We start from the raw sequence: 25,189 nt of genomic DNA, 5'->3' as shown, positions 1-25,189 counted from the left end.
TCATACGTCTCATGTATTCAATCTTCAATCATTTGTGATTTACCCCCATGTAACCCCACAGTCTCATCGCCATTTCTGACTCTACAAAGTGTCCTCTTTTCTTAACTGAAGGCAAAACATGGTCCCCAAAAAACTTAAAAAACAAAAGAAAGACATCAGAAAGGAAAAATTCAGGAAAAATAAATACCATATTTCCTTAAGATTCTGGTAAATATTTTATTTGTGTAGTTGTGCAGCAATTATTTAATTCACTAGTCAAGCCCAGAAAAGTTTGAGGATAACCTTGGCTGAATTTGAAATTAAAGCTAGACCATTTATCAGCCAGGCAGAGCAGTACATTTTATATTAGATGAAAAACAACAAGTTGAAACCAGCATAAGAAACTCTTGTCTGTGAATGAAGTAAATTTCATCACATTTAAGGGCTCTGGTTTTAAAATTGTACATGTGCAACTATTTTGTTATTAGTCAATGGGGTTTTGTTACACACTTACCTCTTCATTGTATCCATCGGCATCAGCTCTCACCATGATCCTGCCCACGTTGGGGATATCCACCTCTGAGACCTCATTCTCAGGCTGTCGCTGTCTAACTGGCTGGACCTCCTCCCCCTGCTGCTGGTCCTGCTCTTCCTCCTGCTTCTCCTCAGGTTCAGGGGCTTCTCCAGAAGCTTCTGGCTCTCCTTCAGCCATGGGACTACAGTCTGACACTTGCAAATCGTCCTTTTTCTCATGGGTTTCAGATGGTGTCTGGTTGTTGAGCTCTGCCTCAAGCACAGGGGTCTGGCAGAGAAAAATTTCACAAGATTAAAAACATCTTTCTCTTCTAAAATCTATATCAACTTATCCTGTTTAGATTCTTTGGGGATAACACAGTGCCCTTGGATTAGGGGGTAAGGTCTAGCCTGGGGCTTATACATGTTCATTTAAATATTTTGTTACAACTCTTTAGTTCCTGATGGATCCTGTGCTTTTACCAGGGGTCCTAGGTCTGTTTCACATTGTAATTGAGTTTCATTTATTTTTTCATCTTTATTTTACAAAGAACTCTCATTCAGATTAAAGCCACATTCACAACCAAGAGAGACCTTATAAGGGTAGCAGCCTTACAAAATTAAAAAAAATATATATTAGCAGCAACATAAACAACATAACATGGGGAAAAGACTTCAAGAAAAACAATCACATGCTTTATCATCTCACTGTTTAATTTGCGCTCCAAGTCAGTCTAATTTTAGCTCTTATACCTGACTGGAACCAATAAGATTTATAATCAGTGCTGATCATAGCAAAAAACACAAATACTGTGTGTCTAATTGCATCATGATTAGACTGGCTTATGATCAGATTACAAGAGCGAGACTTAAAAAGTGGAGACAGCAGATCTGAGGATAGGTCCATATTTTCTTCACTTTACAGAAAAAGAAAAGCATCCTGACTAAGTTAAGCAAAACAAAAACAGACATCAAAAACATGATTTAGCAGTATTTGCAGTAAGATTTGACAGAATTTCTATTTTGTTTTGACAAATTTTATCTTGTTTGCTGTAGAAAAGCCCTTATTTGGTTCTAAATGAACTGTTTTCAATAATGCCAGGCTCCAGTCTTCAGCTCTATTAGCAAGTGAAAACCGGTTTTAAAGATTTTTCTGATTTTATGCAATTGTCATTCTATTTTCAGTTACAGTATCTCTAGTTTAACTTGCTTTACCTGTAAATCTTTTACTGTAAAACACTTTGTGACATATGTTCTTGATAGGTGGCTTATAATTAAACTCTACTTTTCAAGTCTGTAATATCAGGTAAAGGGCAGGGTCATATATTTATTTCTTTGTTAATACGAAAATGGATAGATGATTGTACTTTTGTGATCAAAAACTGGGAAACTGTACTGTTACAGCTGCCAGTTATCAAGCAAATGAAGCAGCAGGAGAACAAATACATCATAAATTACCACTAAAATCATGCAGAATGAAATATATAAATATAAACACATAGTAGATAAAGTTATGATACAATCTCTGAACAATGGATTTAATTCTGTAAAGTGTAAGCTAGAAATAAACATACCTAGCAAGGAGGTGGACATGTAGAACTGCAAAAATGAATCAGACCTGTTGAACTGTTATGTCAACTGAACTGATTAGGCATTTAAAATGAAAATAGGGTGCGCAAAGATATTTTTTATCAAATATTTTACCAAGGAAATAAATACTGATACAGTAAAACCGATATGAATGTGCAAAAGGAAATTTGGAATAAGGTCTGAAGTCAGTTGCTAAAAATTGGCTAACTAGGACAACAGATATTATCAGGGCTTCATCCAGGGGAACATGTAAACTTCTCTACTAGTATTAAGTTGGTTACAAAACTGACAGCGTCATGACCCCTAACTTGATCAGGCTACACCAAGAATAAAATCTTTTATAGAAGCGGTAGTGGTGACATTAGCTTTTAACTTCCTGAGCTGCATTTACTTTACAAATTAGGAAAGTAGTATTCATTTGTGAAGATTATCTTGATGAACAACATCTGTAGGTGCTTTAAAATTCTTGCCAGATGCCTTATTTTCAAAAATAATTTCAAAACCTATGAAAATTGCTATAGGAATTTTGTTGATGGAGCCCACGTGTTGGTAACTTCTAAGATGGTCTACAAGAAAACCTTTTTCCCTGCATCCCTCCAAAGCAGGACTTACATTGCATGCCTCCATGCAGGATTGAACCTACAGTAGTGTGACAGAAACATTTGTACAAGTTACACACACCTGTGCAGTTCAGTATATATATGTAAAAAATGTCTGTTCAAATTTGTTTCAGTCTTAACTTTGACATAAAACCAAATGCTAACACCCCCCCCCCCCCAACCACCACCTCTTACTGGCTTTGTAAGTGTGAGAAATTCAAACTGTCTATTTGTATTTACAGAAAGGTTGATCTTATTATAAGTAGCCTGTTGGGTCATGAGAAAGGCTGCAGCAGCCTACTTTTAAAAATACACTTTCCTTTACTAAGTAACCAGTTTATTTATAACTATTTAATGGAAAGCCTATAATAATCTGAATAAATATAAAGCTTATAATGAGTTTATGTTGTCTAAAGTCAACTCTATGACCCTTTTTAAAGTTGAAGTTAGCAGAGTTGATAGACTGGACTTTGCTAGGGTTTCTAATACATGACGACAACAAAATCAAAACTTATTAGGTGACAATAACACGATTCGCCTGAACAAGCTGCTGACTTTTTAACAAATCAGTTGATAGCAGTCATTACTCCTGACCTTTAGTTTATCTGTACGACCCACCTGACATCAGGCCTGGATCTCCGTTGCTATGCTAAGCGGAAACATCAGATCCCTGACCCACATGTGCCCACTTTATTTGTGGCCTTGAATTTCTGACCCATATTCCACAGAAGGGAGGCAAGGGGGGCATGGTGTCAGGGACTTGCCCACCTGACTCTGAAGCTCTTTCTCAGCTGTGCTGGAGCTCTGGCTGGGTCCCAGGGTGTCAGTGACTGCTGTGCTTCTGGTGTCGTCTGTCTGGCAGCCAGGGGTCTGTGGTGGTGGAAGAGATGGAGGTGTTGTCTCTGATTCTTCTGGGGTTAAATAAAGAAATGAGAGATGCTGTGAGAACAAATAAAGGTGTCATGGAAAGTAGTATTTGCTGGTAAATTCCTCTTATGGGACTGATAATATCTTCTTTATTTTGTACTGTAGTAACTCAGTAAAGAACAGCTTAGTTTAACATGTGTAATTAAGGAACTATGAACACCTTAGATTAAGGAAGTAATTTTTCAAACTCATGAAATATTCTTAAGGTAACAGGATGGAACAGTTGTTTACTTTCAGCATCTATAAGGTGGCAACATCCATCTATAAAGCTTTAAGGAAACATCCGCATGATTGATTTCATTAGTGCTATCATTAGGGGCCTTAATGTTTGGGTTCTGGACTCTTGTATTAGTAACAGTGTCTTGTAAGCACGTTTTAGGTTGGGAATTTTGAATATGCATGACATAATTACTGAAAATCAATCATCATAGAGAAAAACAAAAGATTTTCAACCATTCCAGCTCTTCTGTCTTATAAAACTTGAATCATCCTTCTTTGCTTAAAATCAAACAGACGCGTAAGGAAATTAAATTCTAAGTGTTTCTAAACAGAGAGAGATAAGGGTCTCTGTTTTTGAGGCTGAGCAGTCAAGACAAGCGGCACTCTCTACATTTGGGTTTCCTGACCATGAAATTCACTTTGCAGGCCTGAAAGATACTTTGGCTTCCAGTACAGAAAGCTTGGTGTACAAATGAGGCAGTGGTGAGTGAGTATGTGCATACAAACTCAGCTTTGTCTGGGGATACACAAGTGAAGACACATTCCCTATTCAGCTGGAGACTGCCACATTATCTCCAAGAGTGGTACAAAAGTGATGTCAAATCAAACATGCATGCAAAGTAGGAAAAAAGCACTGAAGAAAAATGCTGCTTTTTGATTATTTTATAAACATTTTGATCCATCTGTGTCCATGACTATTTTCCAAAAGTAAAAGTACCAGTAGTATATGTTTTATGCATGTTGGAGCAAGAGTCAATTCATGCTTGTCTATTATCTTCAGACAGTTAAGTTTGTCATCTCAAAACTAGTGATACTGGCTTAATTTGAAAGCCCTAGGAAAACATGCATCCAATCATGTCATTTTACTTTGTTTCCCCCTGATAATGAGCAGGGTTTAAGAGATGTACAGAATGTGAAAATAAGGGCTAATATTGATGTTTGACATTACAATTTAGCCAATGCCAACAGCAATACCGATGTTTATACTGTATATACCAGATGCCAGAATAAATTATGGTAGCTGATATATGTTTATTTCATATTATCTGGCTGATGGCCGATGTTTGTTAACAGGGCTGATATCGGTTAATACTGAGGTTAAACTGCATTAGTACTTTTCCCAAAAATTTTGAAAAATTAAGTCCTTATCATTGGAAAACTAGTGTTGTTATCCCGCAATTACCAAGTAAAAAAGTTGTAAATAAGTCTTAATCCTGAAAAGCCCACTGTTGCAGAATTACAACATCACTTTTAACAATTCCTATAAAATCCCTGCAAATGTTTTTTCCCTCAACACCACATGTACATAGTTAATGGGTCCTATTGTTTGTCCTTACAATGCTATTGGATAGAATAAGTGCTTATAGGTCCGGTGATCTGGCCATGAACTGACTCTATTTGAGAATTTCGTGTCGAGCTCATCTCCTTTGTTTGAAAGACTGAATTTGTCAAGATTCAAGTAAGTAAAATCCCTTTAATTTTTTTTTGGTGTTAAGTACAATGTCTTGAACACATACATATTTAGTTATTTTGGAAAACATTCATCACATTTGATTTAGAGCTTGTTATGTCTATGTTGTAACTTTACAACATTGGGTCAGAGTGGTAGTCAAAATATCCTGTTTTTCCTTACACATTACATAAGGACAGTGGACTTCTCACATGGTCAAAATTGAAAAGAATTGTAGTAGAAATTTGAAGTGTTAGATGATTCATGGTAACTAAGTTCAAAATGTGCTTTTCTGTTACATTTTTACTTAGTTTAGCTTAGACCATAATTAAACACAGGAATAAATGGTATGCTATCATCTATAGCAGTATCTGAAACTCTCTGTATCTTTGTAGTTTTTGTTTGTTTTTTACTTCTAAATGATCCTGAGATATTTTTTGAAAGTTTCACAAGTAGCAGTTTGTGGCATTAGGAGATAGAAAAACAGGCTCTGAACGTTCTGGATTTTTTGGGGGGATGCCTGTTGCATTGTTCAGGGACAGGTTTGAATGGTTACCTACATCATTGAATGTGAACCTGTAATTGCTCTGTGGGGATGCATGTGCTCCTTTTAGTATGATAAGTAGAGATCATAAAAGGCCAGTCAGTCAGTATTGTTTGAATGTAGTGGAATTTGTGAAATTTGCATTTGCACTGAAATGATAATATTTTGATGGATGACACTTAGATCTATACCCTCAACACATGGTCTACCACCCTGTCTATTGTTTCAGTTTATCTACTACAATACAAGACCTATATGTTATTCACATATTTCATTTTATTTTTTTTACCTTTTCCATTTCAGAATGTAATCAACTCAGAAAAGTCATCTGTTCAGTGTGCAGGATGTGATTGCTGCAGTCCAAAATGGAGAAAGCGATCTCGAAATGGACTCAGATGACACTGATACAAGTGACGCAGAGAGGGAAGATGCTGGTGAAATGGAAAAAGAACACCACCAACCCTTTGACAACCCAGCCAACGATGATGTGGACATCAAGCCCCCACCACAAAAACACACCGTGCCCTGTGACAGGTTTTTACTACTGATTTTTCTGGTTCAGAAAACACCAATGATGCCACCTCCCTCCTCACCCCACTGGAGTACTTTCAAAAGTTTGTGACAGAAGACATGATTGAGGTTTTGAGAAGAAACACAAACGAGTACAGCTTGCAAAAAAATGGAACATGTTTAAACACTAATAATAAGGAAATTGAGAAGATGCTTGGCATGTATCTGAAGATAGGCCTAATGCAAATGCCTGGAGTCCACATGTATTGGGAGGCAGATACACGGTACACCCCTGTTTCTGAAGTGATGTCCCGCAGCAGATTCCAATCTCTGTTAACATCGCTCCACTTTGTGAACAATTTAACTGTGTCAGCAAAGGAAAAGAATGACAAACTCTGGAAACTCAGACCATGGCTGAATTCATTCAGGGAGAGATGCCTGCAGGTGGTACCCGAAGAGCACAACTCTGTGTATGAAATGATGATTCCTCTCAAGGAAAGATTCAGTAATATCAAGCAATATATGCGTGGCAAGCCATACCCATGGGGGTTCAAACTGTGGGTGAGAACTGGAATCTCTGGCATGCTCTGTGATTTTGATGTGTACCAAGGGAGCGTAGATGGAATACGACAAGCCAAATCTGAACTTGGACTATCAGGTGATGTGATGAAGCTCGCCTCCACACTACCAGAGTGACAAAACTACAAGATCTACGTAGACAACTACTTCACTCCTGTCCCATTGGTAGTCAAGCTCCTTGAGCGTGGAATCCATTATGTGGGAACAGCGAGGCAGGTACGCCTACCCAACTGCAACCTTGAAGATGAGAAGAACTTAAAGAAAAAGGGGAGAGGCAGCTTTGACGAGTGGAGGGGAGCCACAACATCTGCGCTGTCAAATGGTATGACAACAGAGCGGTCACACTTGTGTCATCCTTTGCTGGACCTGAACCTGTGCAGAAGATTCAGCGCTGGGACAAAGCCACCAAAACCATCACTGATGTTGAGAGGCCTTACACTGTTGGTACCTACAACAAATACATGGGAGGTGTGGATTTGTTGGACTCATTTGCTGCCAAGTACAAGTTCCCCAAGAAATCCCACCGCTGATACATTTACATCTTCTGGCACACCATTATCCTTGCAGTGATTAACGCCTGGCTCCTCTACAAGCGGGACTGTAAAGCTCTGGAGATGACTAAGAAAGAGATACTGAACAGGAGACAGTTTCAGGCACAACTTGCATCCTCTCTCATCCTGGTGAACACAGACAACACAACAACATCACAGCAACAATTGTGGCATCAGGGAGCCCTTTGGCTCCTCAGAAGAGACCATCCTTAACAGATGCGAGTCCCCCTGCCAAGAGGTCATCGGACCACCCCCCACTGGATGTACGCAAAGACATGATTGCACATATTCCAGAAAAGAGGAAGAGAGGACGCTGCAGACACTGTAAAAATGGATACACAAACACACTGTGTAGCAAGTGCAGTGTTCGCCTGTGCTTCTCAGATGAAAAAAGACTGTCTTAGGGACTATCACTGCAAGTAAACACAGACTTGTAAACTTGTAAACACAGACCACTTTGAAAGTGATCAAAGAAAAAGGTTTTGTAAGTACATTTTTTTTCCAATATTTTTTTAATAAATCCTTGTTCATAAAACTATGATTGTTTTGTGATTATTACTCATGATATATACTGTTATGGGGCTAAGTAAGCAATCAACCCTGTAAATGAATGCTTAAATGTTCTGTATGTCTGTTCAGACAAAGGGAGTATGACCACAGAAATTCTGCTCCCACCTTGGCCCAATGTTGCAATATTACAACATTTCCCTAAAAACCTACTAAAATGTAAAAATGTTGAAAAATCCTTAATTTCAACATCAGAGGCCTCCTTAAACAATATCTGAGTGGTCAAAAACATTTTTCCTAATTTTTTCAATATTTGGGTCTTACAGGAAAACAACTGACAGTTGTTACTAGGAGAAAGAGTGAGTCAAATAAAATAGCTTTTAAATTTGTAGAAATGATTTTAATTCCTAAAATCTATTCCCATTGGTCTTAACAGCATGTTTGTGTGCCTATGTCTTCTTAGACTGATGATCATGTAGTTCTCTAAATTAAGAAAAATGTGTATATAAAGCTTGAAAAAAAACTTTGTGTATGTCTCATTCCTCTCATGACCACTACACACCTTCAGGTTTCTCTCTGGACTCAGGCTCTGGCTCCTTCTCAGCTTCTGGTTGTGGTTGTGGTTCTGAAGTAGAGCCTTGCTCTTTCACCTCTTCAGTGGCTGGTCCTGACTGGGGTACGGGCTCCACTGGTGTCTGTTCTGTATTTTCTGTATTTGGGTTTGTGGGCTCTGCGGGTGCTGTGGACTCTCCCTGAGGAGCAGCGGTCTGACAGAACTGCTCCTCCCATTCGCTGAGCTCCTGCTGGAACCAGCGGTTATCTTCATGGACAAAACGTCTAAGAATGGGTGGTAGCGAGTCCATGCCATGCAGCACCTGGCCTGTTTCATCATCCGTGTCATCTGGGTGGAGAATGATGTATTTTCAGTAATGTGTACTAAAAAGTCATGAATAGTGAAAGTCAAGTGATGTCACTTACTATGATAACACTTTTTAATAATGCTACCATAGTCAGAAACACATAATTTTAATAAAGAAACCTTTACTGGCCGAGTTGATATTATTACAAAACAAAGTGATAGCTCAGGATTTTTGAAGTAGGGTTGTCTGAGGCACTTGTCAATAGTAAGTATATTAGCAACAAGAGATGCCAATCAGTGAGACTCCTTTAAGAGGTGACCAGTCAAGGTGCCTGCACAGTAGCTAGGTAATAGAAATAACTTGCAGCACTTTGGCCAGTGTTTTTTTTTTTTTTAAATCAAGCTTTAAAAATCAGGGTAAATGTATGCTTTAATGAAAAAAGCAGAAATTTATACCATATAAGCAAAAGTTTGTTAGGGTAGGAATGTGGAGGAACAAGTAAGTCTTAGTATGTCTTAAGTAGTGCAAAACAAAAACAAAGTGGCTCGCTGGTAGAAGAGTAAAGCACAGAGAACTTTCTCAATATAACATTCATTTACCCTTCTGTTGTTTTTGACTCATCCTTTTAAATAAGCTAAATTATTTGGAGCAAACAACCTTGTCAGCATGGCCTTATAACCTATCCTCCATGGTAGTCTCTCTTTAAGGGGGCCACTCTGACAAGCATCTCCTGTGGCTAACACATCAACTATTGACAAGTACATTATCAAACAATCAATCCATCTACACAAGAAATTCAAAGAGAATACAAAGTAATTAAAAATGGAAGAGAGATCGAAAAAAGGACATTAAAATGATCAAAATGGAGATACTACAGTATATACTAATCATACAGTCTGCATAGTTAAGGTAGAATAAAATGCCATTCCTAAAAAACCCCAAAATGGAATAAGAATAAATAAAAAATGTTGTAAAACTAAAATGGTATAAAGTAAATACGTACATATATAAAAAGGGCACACTTATATAACATAGCTGCAAATAGAAGGTTAAAATCCCAAAAGTTGAAAGTACCAATGAAAATCTTGCCTCACATGATACGTTTAACGATGTACTGTATGCTGTAAGGATCACAAGTAATTGGTCTTAATACAGAGTGATAAACAGAGTCAAGTGGTGTAAAGGTTGTAGAGGGTGCATGTCTGTGGATAATGTCACCATAGGCACTGACATGAAAACAGCCTCCACAACCCTCTTCTTATAGAGTGTTGGAAAGTTTAGTTAATTCCTAAAAAAGGACAGTTTTTGCTGTGGTCAGCCTAAGAGGTCATTGACATGACAACTGAAAGTAATTTTTTCATCAGTCCAGATACCATCATATTTACATTCTGTCACTCTCTAAATCTTGTCTCCATTTCTCATTACTGTGCTCCTCACAACATTTTTGTCAATTGCTTTTGCTCTCTGGAGATGATAAACAGTTTTTTCAGCATTAAAAGCTAGTTCCAGTTCTTAAAAATAACTTGTAACTTATTAAAGGACTGTAGTCATATAACTTGACTTCAAAAATACAAAACTATCCTTTTTGACTTCGCTTTTAATATGTGATAAGCTGAGCCACGGCAAAATAGATTCTACACATCATGAAAAGTAAACATGATTTTTTTTGCTTTTTCTTTCAAAATTATTCTTCGTACTTCTCTTTGTTACACAATATGATTTTTACCCCCTTTTGCCTTTTATTATTTATCAAGCCTAGAAAAACATTTCATCATCTACCTAGTACAATACTTGGTTTTCTATACCTATATGTAATGATATCAAAGCAAACAGACAATTACAGGTGTTAAGTAAGCTGTGTTAGCAACTGATTTTTGTTTTATTTTGAAGCAAGGAGCTGCCAAGTATTTCAAACTTTTCTACATGTCAGAGTCTTCCTCATGTGCCAGTATAACACTGTTTTTGCTTTAAAATCTGCACCTGCTGACTCCACCACTGTTATTTGGCTGTTAACTTTGGAGTCATGACCTGTGCACTGAGAAGAATTTGCTTTGCTCACAGGTCCAGTTGCATTTATAACCCCATCTAAGTGGTGCCCATTTTCATTTGAGCCTCTGAGACAGTCTGTTCAAACCAGAGAGAACTCTATTTCTTGTTCCTCTTTGCTGCCAATGTTTAAGGTTTATTTAATCTTATCAAATCAAACTACAGAGATGGATGTACCTGTAATAAGCTGGGGTAGCCTGTCATCGATGTACATCAGACAGTAAGCGCTAGCGTTGGTCATCCCACCAAAGGAGTCTCTCTCCAGCTCCTCCCATGATGACTCAGTGATGCTTATGTCATTGTACTTCATCCAGCGCTTGTTGGCATGGTCGTAGATATAGGCCCAGTAATGACCTGCTGACGCTTGGCCTTCATGGACCAGCACTGCGTGGAGTCTGTAGGGAACCTAACCAAAAGAGGATGCGTTCGTATCAAACACTGAATCCCACAATGCATTTGTTTTCTTTCATTTACCAAGATATGACTGTTAAGCTTGAAAACACTGCAGGCAAAAATCTTCTAGGCTGTTTTTATTTGTATTCTGCTGTACTTTATTATATTATTCTATGTTTCCCTAGAGAGGCAAATAAATTTAATCTAATCTCAGTCTATCCTCTTCTGCAGCTGTAAATGTAAAACGTATAATTGAATCTCTGTTTGTCAGAATTAATTGTGTGAGTCTTACCTGGCACAGGCTGTTGTCTGAGTACATACCCTCCAGCAACTGAGTGAGCTTGTCGATGCTGGCCTTTAGCTCTGGCACACACAAACAAAAACAAAACAAATACCCTATAAAAAGAGCTTAATACAATACACCTGCAGCCTGCTGGAAAATAATTTCTCATATACTTTAACACCTCCTTAGCCATCACATTTCCAATAATAAGAAAACTTGGAAAAGCATGAATGAAGTTAGTAATTATGTCAGAAAATGTGTGTTAATTTAACGACTCACAAGCAGTTCGTTAAAACTATTGTCTGAGACAGACAGAAGTGAAAGAGACAAGTAGAGATATTGGGGTGGGGGTGCCATTTAGGACTGCTGTGTGAGTGAAGTGCTTTGATTAATCCCCTGGCACAATCAGAAAGCACTCTTACATGATTTAATTTTGTTTACACATGCAGTACTTACATCTTTTAGTGACTAAAGCGCTATTTGCACAGGATTGGTTTTACCTGGTAACCTCTGATGATTTGTAAAATATCCCCTGTCAGTATTTAAAGCAAAACATTTGCACATAATAAGCATAATCTCTAATTTACTGACATTTCTGGTAGAAATCACAGAACAAGCAATGAAAGCGATGATGAGAGAGTGGGGGAATGACATGTGGTGAAAGAGCCACATGTCAGACTTGAACCTGAGCTGACCGCGAATATGGGGTGCGATCTAACGACTAGGCCATCAGGGGGTATATTTATCTTTCTTTACATCTTTTGTAATCTGTTGCATGCTGTCCATTATCACTGAATAAGTGAACAATCTTCTTTCCACTCATACTGAGGTTGTCTGTCATCTGTGCATTATCAGCAGCTGATCAGACAAAGAGGAAGAGTAAGATGAACACTATGATGTCCTTCCCATTAAAGTATAAGAGCAGTGAGATGTTCTATGGTAAAAATGAACCTCTTTTGTCATTTTTGTAACAGTTTTCTGCAGATGATGCTGCTGTGTTAATGATGGATGTGATATGTACCAACAACAACCCCCCTCAGCTCTTGTAGCCTAAATATAAATATTGAGTGACATATCTCAAAATGCAAAATGTGTTATACATGATATCTAAGAATTAGTAATATTGAAATAGAATCAGGCAGGTGGAGAAGGATGTTAAGAAGCAGACCAGAAGTGCTGAGCATAGTAAGGGAGCCGAGGTGCGCATGTGCCTTTCAATAGTAGAGTTTAATTTAATAAATTAGGCAAAATAAAGTCATTTGTAAAAATTAACTGAAATGAAAAGCACTATAGATAGCCAAGAAGTGGTGAAACTTTATTTTCAATGTCCCAAGCAGCCTCTAATATTTTTTTCCATCTAAAAAGTACAGACCTCGAAAAACACATTATTGGCACCCCGAACTACCAAGATGCTGATTCACATGGGATTAGTATTACCTGTGGATGTCTGTGTTAAAATCTGATAAGTAATTGGCCATAAAATTTTTACTTTACAAATGAATAACCTAGTTGATTCTAGGGTTGGGTGATTAAATCAAAATGAGATTAAATGGCATTATGACCTGCTGCAATTTTCAAATTGCAGAAGGTAAAATACTTATTTAACCTGAAATATGTGTCAAAATAACTGTTTTGCAGCAGAGATGTTATGCCCTTCACATCATGCAAACATTTAAGTGTCACAGAAATCCTCTATGATCAACAAATTTTTTGAGGTTTCCTGTTAATACCAATCCCCTGCAAATTGGCCTTTTAGGAGGAAGAATACTCATGCAAATTATGTACCTCTACAAGGAATGGATGTTATTATTTTGTCAGTAGCTTTGCAAGTTAAGAAAAAATAGGCCAACTAAAACCTTAAATGTATACATATTAGAATTTCAGGAAATTGTTATGTATATAATGTGTCACTTATTTGATAAAACAACTGAAACCAAGCACCCTATTCTACAGTTCCTAGAAGCCACTCTCTTGTGTGTTGTTCAGCTCATTGTTTTGGTTTTACAACTTATCAACCCAATTTTCATCTACAGAATGCAGATGCCAATGAATAATATTAGTTTAGCTCCAAAAACCAGACAAAACTTACTAAACAGTGAACATCCTGCAGCATTTTGGAGCTGGATATTCAAAAACAGGGCCAAGGAAGCAAATTTAGCCAAGGAAATTACCACTATATAGTCAAACAAAAGGAGAATAAACCTCTCATATAAAGGACTTTTCCTCCTTCGAATCTTACTGTGTATCATAACTGTGTTAAAACAATATTAGTGTGTATTTGTATTAAGCACCATGTCTTTAGCATACCATTGATGTCATTCTCTACTTCAGTCCTCCATCGTTGCAGGCAGGTCTTTACAAAGTGCAGCTCTTCTTCTGTGATGCTATGAGGGGCTGGGTGTGGCGGGCAGTCAATTGGGTGTTTACACTGGGTAAAAGGCTTGTATATGGGGGTCCGCTGGCAACTTGAAACACCAGAAACAAGGCCATCTGCAGAGTCTGTGTCTCCAGATTCACTGAAAAAAAGAAAGATTGAAGGTTTTGTTTTAGAAGAGCCTTGTTCTCCAAATCAGTGCTTTCAATTTTCAGTTACTTTTGGTGCACTTTTTCTTTTACCTGTTGTCTTTGAAGATGGGCTCACTGAGGGGGTGGTTTGTAGACAGTAAAGGTGAAGTTGGTCTCAGATCTTCAGCTGGAGAAACACTTGAAGGCTTGGTGGTTGCAAACTCCAGAACAAATTGCAGCATGTCAGCCAAAGGATACTTGGTAGGTCCTGAACCATAGTTTTTGTAGCTGTGAATAAATAAAGGACACAATAAGTACAATTTCAAATATTCTACATGTTTATCTTTAAAGGAAACTTACCACTCAAGTTTCTGTGTAAGGGCTGCAAGCTGCTCTTTGAGTTTTTTCACTTCAGTTCTCCGCTCATGAGTTTGTTCTATGTTTTTGTGAAGATATCTGTGCAAAGAGAATTGATCAAATTTATGGTGCATCACAGTCCTTTAAATTTAAGCTAAAGTTTAATTTCCTGTGTTGGCACAAAAAAGCATTTCAGTAAACCAGCACAGCCTGGTGTTTTTATCTTTACGAAGCTCACCTGTCCATATAAATAATTTGAGGGAACTCCAGTTTCTTGTGTATCTTTTCAGGACGCCCAAGCTGAGTGTTGAATTCAAATCTCGACAGTTCAAATGTCAAGACTGGTGGTAACTTTTTGAACCATCTCTGCAAATAACAGAAAATATTAGGCAAGCTATCTTTATTTATAGAGCACCATTTATACATACAGCAATTAAAAGGGCCAAAAACAAGACATTTAAAACATCAACATTACTGTCTTAGAAATACATAAAACTGTGCAAACTCTAAAAACACAGCGTGCAAGTATTTCATTTCTGAATGTATCCTGTTTTGTCATAAAATTGGTCACCTCTCGGCCGGATGTGACACTGTGATCTGAATGTAATGACTCAATCTCCTTCTCCACCATAGCACCTTCTAGACATTCATCCAGGTTGTTGAAACCGTTGACTTGCAAAGGGTACTGCCCAAACTGCTCAATGTTACACAAAGTTTTACCTAAACACAGTCACAGATGTAAAAGAGTGAGAACAAAAGATATTTTAAATTTTCACCATTAAGAAATATACAGTATATTCAAAACTCTTACCTTCGTGTTTTCTTTCTGTCACAAAGGTACCATAGAAAAGCTGAACCATGGGGTTATGTTGTTTGTCTTCTGCATTACTGGATGTAAAACATGACGGTGCATTTATTAAATTCAGCAAAAAAGACAGAAGAATATGAATAGTTAATGTACGTGGAGGACAAATCTTTAACTCACTTTCCTTTGGCAGCCAGCTGAAATGCATCCTCTAACCAGTCCAGAAGTTTGTGCGAAAACTCACTGACATCCTGAAAGGAAGAAATACAAACCTTATAAATTGGTTTTGGGTCAGCATTTGTATCAAATTCATAAAGAACATATAGTTGTTTTTGTTGTAATCTTAAGGAACTGATTAAATGAGTGGACTAAAAGGATTGATGAAATGTAAGTAAATTAAATGTACTCGTTCTTCACCCTGAAGTAAGGGTGTGCAATAGGACGACCTCAGATGGTGAGGAAATAGAATGTATTACTGATCTGCCAAAGTTGACAAATGCAGAATTGCTTGAGTTACAGATCTCTGTAGACCCCTTGCCTCCTCTGTTGCTTCCTTACCATGCACAGACTCATGGCTGAAGACAAACTTAAGATTTAGCCCTTCAAAAGAACTCTAACTGGGCTATATGGAACCGCTTCATTTTTTTTCTATAAAGTCAAGGTTATGTGCACAATCTTTTTTGACAATCTTGAGAAAGCATGCTAAACAGTCTGCTTCAAGTCTAACAGGGGAGACAAGATCAGACGCACACAGTCAACAAATGCAGATCTAATACTGTTGTTTTAATGGTTACAGCTCATGATGTTCTGCTCTTTCATTGTTTTACCAAATTATTAACAAACCTTCTCATCTCTTAACACTGAAATCATGAGTAAAACCTCTAAATATTAGCCAGAGGGAGTTGGTGATGTCCACAAGGTTTTGACACTGCTTGTAATCAAAACACATTTTAGATATCATGAACTTTGCTTTTTGTGCATTTATTTCCATAAATGCTCCTCAAAGCGATCTCAGTCAGCAGCTCTTTCTCTCTTCTCTCACCAGAGCAGGCAAGTGTGTCTGACACTAATGTCAACACTATGTGTCTTTCATTCTCCTGACCACTTTGTGAATGAAATCCAGAGTTCCAAATAAAATAAGGCCACTACTTCACTGCCTGACCATGTGTTGCTTACATTAATGCCATTCTGAATTATGTTTAGATTTGCTCATTCTGTCATTCTTGCCACTCTATAAACAAAAATACAATTAACTCTGTCATATAATATTGCATATGAACAGGCTACTTGTATAATGCTGAAACTGTATGAATTTTGCCTATAGTCCACATGTTTAAAAAAAAAATCATTTACAAGTGTGTCACCTGAACACTTAAACAGATTTAAAAATATAAAACACACACAAATAAATTATCATTTTAAAGTGATGGTGTACAGAATGCACAAATTGGTTCCTTAAGACAGATCAGAAAGGGAAATAATAAAATAAATAAATGGCTTTTTGTTTTTAAATACTCATGCATTTACAAACTGATTGTTGCAGAGGAAAAAGAAAAAAATGTTTAATTAATCTTGCCTTGTAAACACAGAAGAGTAAACTTTACTACCCAGATCTTAAAATCCAGACTTTTTGATCATAACAGAAAAAGTGGTTGTACCTGTTGGGCTTCGCTGGTCCTGAAGGCATCTCGCAGTAACTCCACAGCTGCAGAAGGATCCACAAACCTGCGTGTGGAGCCCACCATAAGGGCAAACAGGCAGCGCAGCTCCTGCATGAAAGCTATGTTCCTCTTGTCCTGTTAAGACAAAGAGTCAAACTTTGAATCCTCCACACCATTTCATAGATTTGTTAGTTTTCTTTATGGCTTTGTTTATCCAAACATAAACACAGAAGACTCTCTCTCTCTTCCTAAAATAAGCAGGAAAGGATCTGTCTGTTGTAAATGGTATCAGCACAGTTTGTCATAAACTCAGTGGTCTACTTACAGCATGGCTCTTACACTTCTCCAGGACTCGCTCAGACAGATGGTAGTTGAGAACCAACCTCCTGAATACAGGCAGGTGAAACAAAGACTGCAACCAAAAGAAAAACAAAAGAAGGGCCTTTAATGCAGCTTCGATGTAAAGGTCCGATCTGGAAGCATAAAGGCAGATCAGCAAAAAAGGCTGAAAGATTATTACTGCAGTGGTCACACACTGTAGAAAGGGTATAACTTTCATGATATGCAAAATGAAATTACTGTAGACTTCTTTAATTGTTTTCAGTTACGTAAATAGCACTTCACAAGATGTATCTACGTAACAGTAGAATCGCCTTTTCCTTTAGGTGCATGGTTATGGCCTAACAAGGGAGAAAGGCGGTTAAAAAGTGGTGCCAAATCCTTGCAATCCAGTGTGTATTGTTGTGTATTCTAGCACAATCCAGGCAGTGAAGCAACTACTTGCATTACACAGTGAATGGGTTGAATTTTCAATCCCCTTAGGTCTTGCAGTAATGACGGTGCGTGTTTTTTCCACACTTTATACTGGTATATAAGTCATCCCAGTATATAAGCCACAGCCAACTTTTTAGATAAACATCATAAGATTATTAGATTTATTCATTTATTTATGTAAATAAATATGGATTTCTAATCTTCTACTCTCCACAGGGAATTTATCTTGTTGCAGCTCAAAGCCGTCATCTGCCCATGCATCACAAAATCTCCCCATAGAGTCCAAGCACAAGTGATCTTCTGTCAAGCTATATCATTGTATTATCCTATAATTTGTTCAATAAATAGGGGTCTCTTCATTCCTGTGTCTCTACTTATAATGCAAAGTTTCTCTGATGATGTGTCTTGTGGTTGTGAGTGGAACACTTATGACTATCTTGATCTATATTTCCACAAGAGTAGGAAATTCAATTACAGCTTATCTCAGTTTTACTGTAATTTATACCACAAAGGATAATGGAGGGAATATGAGCTGTTAACTGGATCATGTGGTCACTCAGCCTCGATCTGATAGTATAATTACCTTTTTAGAGGAGAGTGCTTTATCAAGGGCAGGCTCTGTTGAATCTGCAACAATCTGTTCTAATGTAACAAACACTAGTAAAGAAAACAAACACAGCAATATCTTTTAAACATAATTTACATCCAAACAACACTGCCTCGCTTCCTCTTTTCTTCTCCAAGGTAATAATGGGTTTTATTAGGAGAGTTTGACTTCCAAATCAATATAGAAGCATATCTGAGTTCAACAGAGACAAACAATCCCCGTTCCCTCTCTGTACGCTTCAGGCTCAGGGGTAGACCACCTCATCGCTTTATCATCACATCACTGCTATTTAATTATCTGTGCATCTAAGTGAGGGCTCAAGTTTCTACCGAGCCACCTGATAGATCCAATGTATTTTAATGTAATCAAATTTTCAACTCAGAGAAAACTGAATGCTCTCATTTAACAGAAATAAATCCACGTTTTTTTTATTCCAGATTTTTCTGATACCTCTATTAAGATGGAAAATAGCTCATGAAAGGCGACACTGAAGGGAAATTTTTCTGTGGTTGCTCTGTCATCAGTCTAAGACATCAAAATTTCAATCATGTTTACATTAAAGTATTGCATTATCTGTGCACAGTCATTTATTCAGTGATGCACTTCAAAATCTTTAGTTGTCAACAGACTTTGCTAGGTTTCTGATTTATGACTTTGTATTTAAGGCATGATGGCAACTTTGTATGTCCAAAAATTATCCTTCTGCAACACAGTGACCATAGTTTGAAATGCTATGGTTGTATAATGTGTTTTAGGTAGAAAAGAGGCACCATGGTGTACCAATGTTATCCTGTTTTGGACCAAAAACTTTGTATTTTGCTACTGAATTTCCTCTCTGTGTGAATCCTCTTTGATATCAACAGCCAGACACTGATTCTGATGAGTTCCTTCTCTTTCTCACCTGGATGACAGCGCTGAACCAGCAGGTGTTTCCAACATTTCGAATGCCCACGGGCCAGTTGTCCTGACGGATCCAGTCTGCAGGGCTGCACATCTCACTCTGGCCTTCACATCTCTTCCTCTTCATTCTCGCTGCATTCTCCTCAGCGCTTGCCTCCAGAGCCCTGCAGAGCATCAAATTACAGAAAGTTAAGAGAGGAACCAACAACTCAATTAAAACACCTATATTTTGTTAAATGCCTTTTTGTGTATGGATTGAAAAGTAAAGATTAAAATCAAATTGTCGGAAAAAAAAAGCTAATGCATGGAATATGGTCTGGTGTTATCTATCTTCTCATTATTTCCTGATATTATTTATACGTCCTCAGTGTTTTATGATGTTGAATGTCGTTTTTCATTGAAATGGTAATATTTAGCACTTTTTTTTTTTTTTTTACCAAAACAAACCTAGTTTAGCATAAAATACTGAGTACAGGCCTACCTTTGCAGTGATTTGTTTTGTTGAATCTATCAAATTCTATCCACAACAACTCATGGAAGGGCTATGCAAAAAATAAAAAGTTCACCAATGCTTTTTTAAGATTTATTTTGAGCATTTTCATGCCTTTATTGAATAGAGAAGGACAGTGGATAGGGTCAGAAACAGGGATGGGAGCAGGGGGAGAGACACGTGGTTAAGGGCCTCAGGCCAGATTTGAACCTGGGCCGTCTGCTTACAAGGGGCGTGCCTTAAACCACTAGGCAACCTGCGCCCCTTCACCAATGTTTTTAGCACTCAGTGTCTAAAAAACATTTTTGACTGTCTTAGATTTTGGCCAGAAGAATTGCTAAGGAACCTGAGTGAGTAATTAAAATATTTTTATACCAGATTGATTTTTCCCTATACAATTACAGAAGACATGAAATAGCTGCATTGATTTCATGTTTTGAGCTTATGTTGTTAAAATCTAGGCCAAGACCTATACAAACGTTTGAAGTAGTAATTTAGCTGATTGCCTATTCCAGTGTTTTTTCACTACCTCTGATGTAAGACTGTCAACATTTTCTCTCATGTTTGACCATGAAAAAGCACCAGAGTTTGTCCAACAGTTCAGATCTTCTGCCCAAAAATAAATCTCCGTTCTAAACCAGCAGTTATGTGCACTAAATGCCAGCATTACGTTGATTTGAACTGATCATACCATTGCCCATGAAAGTCTGTAGAAAATACACAAATCGCTCTGTATCAAACATGCACTGTAACTGTAATTGTTCTGTGATACCTGTTAAATTCTCTCTCTTCCTCCTGGGCATTGTGGGACTCCTGCAGGCTGAGTTCTATGGCTGTCTGCAGCTCATCTTTAGGAAGGTCTGCAGAAAACAACAACAATGTTCCCACAGCTGTTCTTTAAGTAATTTCAACATGAGCTCCAGCCATACAATTTCTTTGTTGTCATTTGGAGAGCAAAGAAGTTGCAAAATATTTCAATATAAAAATTATGCACTCGGGTGTCAATGAGTCAACACAATTATAGAGTACTGTGCAGTACTTCAAAGTAAAACAGTGAGAATGTTTCATCTTAAGTGCTAGTTCAGTTGTCAATGAAATTATATTGCCTACTTTAAATGGGTTTTTTGTGTTGGAGAGTAAAATTAGATAGAATTAGAACTTCTTTGGTTTTCCATTCCGTACACAACTATCCTCATCTTTAATTGTGTTAACCAGCTGAGTGAACATTGACATAGATGTTGCCCGACAATGACCACTTAGATGCATATGTGTTGTTAAACAAAGATATGCAAAAGCAGACAGATTTCTTAGTAATGGGACATTGATTTATGTGCTTTCAGTCCTATGTTTAGTATTTGATCTTTGCAAACAATTTAAGACAGTCATGACATCTTTCAGAACATTGTGCATCCTTGTTTTGTTGTCAGCATACCTTTCTGGGCCTCCCAGGCTTCTGCAGAGGTCTCTAAAGGTTGTGGTTCTCCAGGGTCCTGAACCTCTGCAGGCTGGGTTGTCAACAGCCCCACAGCATGTCCAACGTCACCCTGACTGGCCTACAAAGAAAAGATAAGGCCAGATATTCGGGATATTTATAGTGTTCATAGAATAAGCAGTGATACGGTTCAGCAGAAGAATTTAGCACGGGAGCAAAATAAGTGAAATACTGATAGATAAAAATACAGCAAACATCAAATATTTAAAGCAAGGCTAATAAAGAAAAAAGCCCAAACATGGGAGGTCCTGCTGTGTTTCTGTATACCTTGGGTATAACAGGTTTTAATGATGACTGTAACACCCTCAGCTATAGTCTGTTTATTGTACTGCTGCCATCACTTTAATGAGGCTCCTTTTAATTTAGGCTCCCAGGGTTTCTTTCTGTTTGTAGTTGTCTTTTAGGTCTAAGCATTGTGCTTTGGTGGACATTTGGCACCCAGAGGGAGCTTTTAATGTAATCAAAGAGTGTTCCTTAAATGTTAATTACATTTCAAGAACAATGGCTGTGGGTTTTGGCTAAATAGCAGCATGGATACATGCATATATGAGCAGTCTGTTCTGAGCAGCACAGAAACTAGGGTCTGACCCATTTCACATCCTCCACTATGAGTATGAGCTTTTACCATCTGGCTGATGACACAGAGTCTCCCAATGCAAATGGAACTTGTTTGTGTCCAACTCAATTAAAAATTTAACTTTTAAAGTTCACGATTCTGATAGAGGCTTTGTGGGGTTTGCAAGGGCATCTGGGTGTGCTCAACTTTTTATTAAAAATGTCATGTTTTACGTGGATCTCATGTAGTATGAGTAATGTGAAATCTGCTGTCTGTTATTTTTGTCATTGGTAAGTCCCTCTTTATTCAAATATGGATTGTGGTTAACTTTAAAGAAATAATAATTATATAACTGTGGAAGCAGCTTACTGTGTGAAGCACTCTAAATCCAACAAAAATTTCCCCAAGGTGACAATTGATTGTTGCGCATAACATCGTATTGTACCGTATTTCTGCAAATTTTCAGCCGATATTCATGTTTTCTAGAGGGAGAGCTAAAACCAACATGTTTATGCTCACAGATAAGGGTCACAAAGCACCTTTCTCTTTGACACAATCTTCAGGGTTATGTTAACCTAAATGCACCATAATGACTTTGAAATTAGACAGGTTTAAAGGATGACATTCCACAGAAAAGGTAGTGGCTATCCATGATAAAAAGGTAAAACCTTTCAATTTAAAACCATGTGCAGTTCAAGCAAACAGGGCATTGAGGAACAAGTGGCTTTAATGTCCATCAAGGTGAGTAAATGTGAAAAGATGTTGAAAGGAGAACAATGCAGCCTGATGACATCAGTACCCAGAATGCACATCACAAAAATGGCCCCCATAGGTGAATCTATTTTGAAATTTACTTGTAAACTTTGTGTATGTCTTTGCACAACAAGCATAGTAGGAGACACTATTGTTAATCTTATAAAGTAAACATGTCTTAGCATGCAGGGTTCATTTAAAGTATTTCAAAGCGCTGATTATCCCTGTACTTTTATAATCAATCAAAGCTTATGATGGTTACTGTGTCTTACATTCAAGGCTTTGTAGAGAATCTGTGGGTCCTGGATGCCAGTGATCTCCCTCAGTTGGTTGATCAGCATTTCGCTCTGCTGAGGGAAGAGATTGGACATAAAAAGTTTAGCCTAAGAGCATATCACAGGTCCTTTAAAGCACTTAGGCAGATTTTGTTAATAAAAGACCAGCATTTATTTCCAAACTAGCCTGAACGGATGGACTTTATCTTAAAGTAGAGCTGAAGGGCTCCAGAATCCAAATCATTTATTGCACCGAAGTAGTGATGTTTCTAGCACTGCCGCTCTTTATCAGACTAAAGGGACAAGTGTATTTCTTTCAGCTCAGCACCTGCCCACGCTCGTTGGATGTGCATGTTAAGACTTTCCTTTGAACTGTTTAAATTCAGCTTGCTACTTACAAACTGCATAAAGCACCCTGTATAATCAACAGCTCTTCAATATTTACCATTAAAAACCTGCTACCTCTCTTTACTCTTGTATGGACTATTTTAACCTTGTTTTCATTGTGTATATGCTGTGTTATACGAGTGTTTATAGGCTAAATGTGCCAACTTTTTTAAGCATACTTCATTCTGTTGTAATTGGCAAATATAAACACATATTGCACAGATTTCGGTGCATGCAAAATAAGAGGATTAAGTAATTCTGGTAGCTATCAAATATGACATTCTTTTCACACAAGAGCTTCATTTGTGGCACACTGCCCTGCAGTGATTCATTGGAAAAAGACTGGGGCCCATGTGCCACCTGAGAAATTTGGTCATAGCTCACTCATGACCTCACTTTTAGCATGTGACCCACAGGAGTAAATCTGGAGCTGAAGGACAAATGTCCGAATGCTAGCCTGCCATGCCAGTGATTATGAGGTCAGTACAATAGCTTGATACATAACAACAGAGCGAAAATCTGTGGCTTCCATGAGAAGCAATAAAGGAATAGTTTATATTTTTGAAATATGATTACGTGGGGTGTTGATGGCCTAGCGGTCAGGTCATGCCCCATGTAAAAAGCCTATAGTCCCCAAGTGGGCAGCTCTGGTTCAAGTACAACCTGTTGCTCCTTTCCTGAGTGTCATTCCACAATCCCTCTCCCCATTCACTGTCTTATTAAATTAAATAAAGGCAAAAAAGGCCCAGAATAAATATTTGAAATATGAAAATGTATCCCATAACTATGATTTTGAATAGATGGATCTATGTGGCGTTCACTACAGCAGTGGTTTTCAAACTTTTTTCACTCAAAGCACACCTAAGGTTAAGCCAAAACCTCAAGGCACACCATTTTTACATCGATACTAAATAGACTTTTTAAATAATGTCACGGTCAAGGTGGCCTATTAGGGGAGATAAAGGGGAGAGCTTTCTGGGGCCCAGCCAACTGGGGGATCATGGAGATGGCAAAAGTAGGCAAAAGTAGGCAAAGATGGGCTAAAAGTGATAAAAAAAAAACATGGCAAAATTGGGCAAAAAGTGGCAAAACAAAGTCAGAAATAGGCGGAAACTGGCAAAAAAGTGGCCAAACAATGAGTTGAAATTGGCAAAAACTTGTTGAAAGTGTAAAAATAGTGGCAGGGTTACATTTTGTAAAAAGGCGGTAACAATGGGTTAAAAGTAATAGAAGAGGGCAAATTGGGCAAAAAACTGGTCAAAAAAGTGCAAAAGTGCACAAAAATGGGCAGACAGGTGGCAGGATAGATTACAAGTAGCAGAAAAGTGGCAAAAAAGGGGTTAAAGTCGCTAGAAGGTGGGGAAAATGGCAAAAAAATGGCCAAACAGTAGCAAAACTGGGTGAAAAATGGCAAAAAAAAAGGTAGCAAATATGGATTAAATGTAGCATAAAGTTCCAAAAAAGTGACAAAAGTGGGTCAAAAATAGTAATAAGGAGTGGCAAAAATGCTTAAAAAAAGTTTAATTTGTCATTTGTCAAAAGAAGTGTCAAAAATTGGTAGAAAAAATTGGTTAACTTGGTTAAAATGTCTGTTACTGAATTAATAATTTCAACAGCCAATTCAACCTATTAATAGTTTGCCATGCTTTTCAGCTCTTAATGAGGGAACTGTTAGCCAGGATGCTAGCACCCATGCTACTGATCCAACATGCATACTCTGATATCATCAATAAATCCCAACTGGGGAGGGCGCATGGGGTTTTTCAGGGGTCCAGCCAGATCTGTGAGCAGGCCTTGTTACATATTGTACAAATTCCCACAGCACACCAAGACTTGCCTTAAGGTACACTAGTGTGCTTAGCCACACCATTTGAGAACCACTGCACTACAGTAGCCTATGTATCTAAGCAACCAGGATGTAAATCTTAAATGCAGAATGGCTTAACATGAAAGGACAGTGTTTATCTGAAGTGATCAGACTACGTTACTGTTGGGCTATTGTTAGTCTTCCAGTAATGCTAAGCTAATTAACTGTACGTCTCAACAATTACAGAAGTTAAATCAGATAAACTCATAT

The 25,189-nt window shown here is 37.8% G+C and overlaps 1 protein-coding gene across 3 annotated transcripts in view; it reads right to left on the bottom strand.

The window, feature by feature from the left end:
* usp28 (ubiquitin specific peptidase 28) overlaps positions 1–25,189 on the bottom strand; it is a 35,552-nt gene that overhangs the window by 8,446 nt on the left and 1,917 nt on the right. The window contains exons 2-19 of one of the 3 annotated variants that reach the window (XM_041801496.1): positions 22,723–22,800; positions 21,082–21,202; positions 20,422–20,509; positions 19,161–19,323; positions 17,204–17,290; positions 16,876–17,013; positions 15,398–15,468; positions 15,224–15,300; positions 14,984–15,132; positions 14,651–14,778; positions 14,416–14,511; positions 14,167–14,343; positions 13,858–14,066; positions 11,560–11,630; positions 11,052–11,280; positions 8,531–8,869; positions 3,450–3,592; positions 494–781 (exon numbers count right to left, since the gene is read on the bottom strand). In XM_041801496.1, coding sequence (XP_041657430.1) covers positions 494–781; positions 3,450–3,592; positions 8,531–8,869; positions 11,052–11,280; positions 11,560–11,630; positions 13,858–14,066; positions 14,167–14,343; positions 14,416–14,511; positions 14,651–14,778; positions 14,984–15,132; positions 15,224–15,300; positions 15,398–15,468; positions 16,876–17,013; positions 17,204–17,290; positions 19,161–19,323; positions 20,422–20,509; positions 21,082–21,202; positions 22,723–22,800 — 2,652 coding nt within the window. The remainder of the gene's footprint in view (positions 1–493; positions 782–3,449; positions 3,593–8,530; positions 8,870–11,051; positions 11,281–11,559; positions 11,631–13,857; positions 14,067–14,166; positions 14,344–14,415; positions 14,512–14,650; positions 14,779–14,983; positions 15,133–15,223; positions 15,301–15,397; positions 15,469–16,875; positions 17,014–17,203; positions 17,291–19,160; positions 19,324–20,421; positions 20,510–21,081; positions 21,203–22,722; positions 22,801–25,189) is intronic. The other 2 variants (XM_041801498.1, XM_041801497.1) reach the window with 2 other exon arrangements.

The sequence above is a fragment of the Cheilinus undulatus genome, linkage group 12 (genome assembly GCF_018320785.1).
Source record: "Cheilinus undulatus linkage group 12, ASM1832078v1, whole genome shotgun sequence".
NCBI lineage: Eukaryota > Metazoa > Chordata > Actinopteri > Labriformes > Labridae > Cheilinus > Cheilinus undulatus.
The sequence above is the reverse complement of the archived record's forward strand: the minus strand, read 5'-3'. Positions and strand labels throughout refer to the sequence as shown.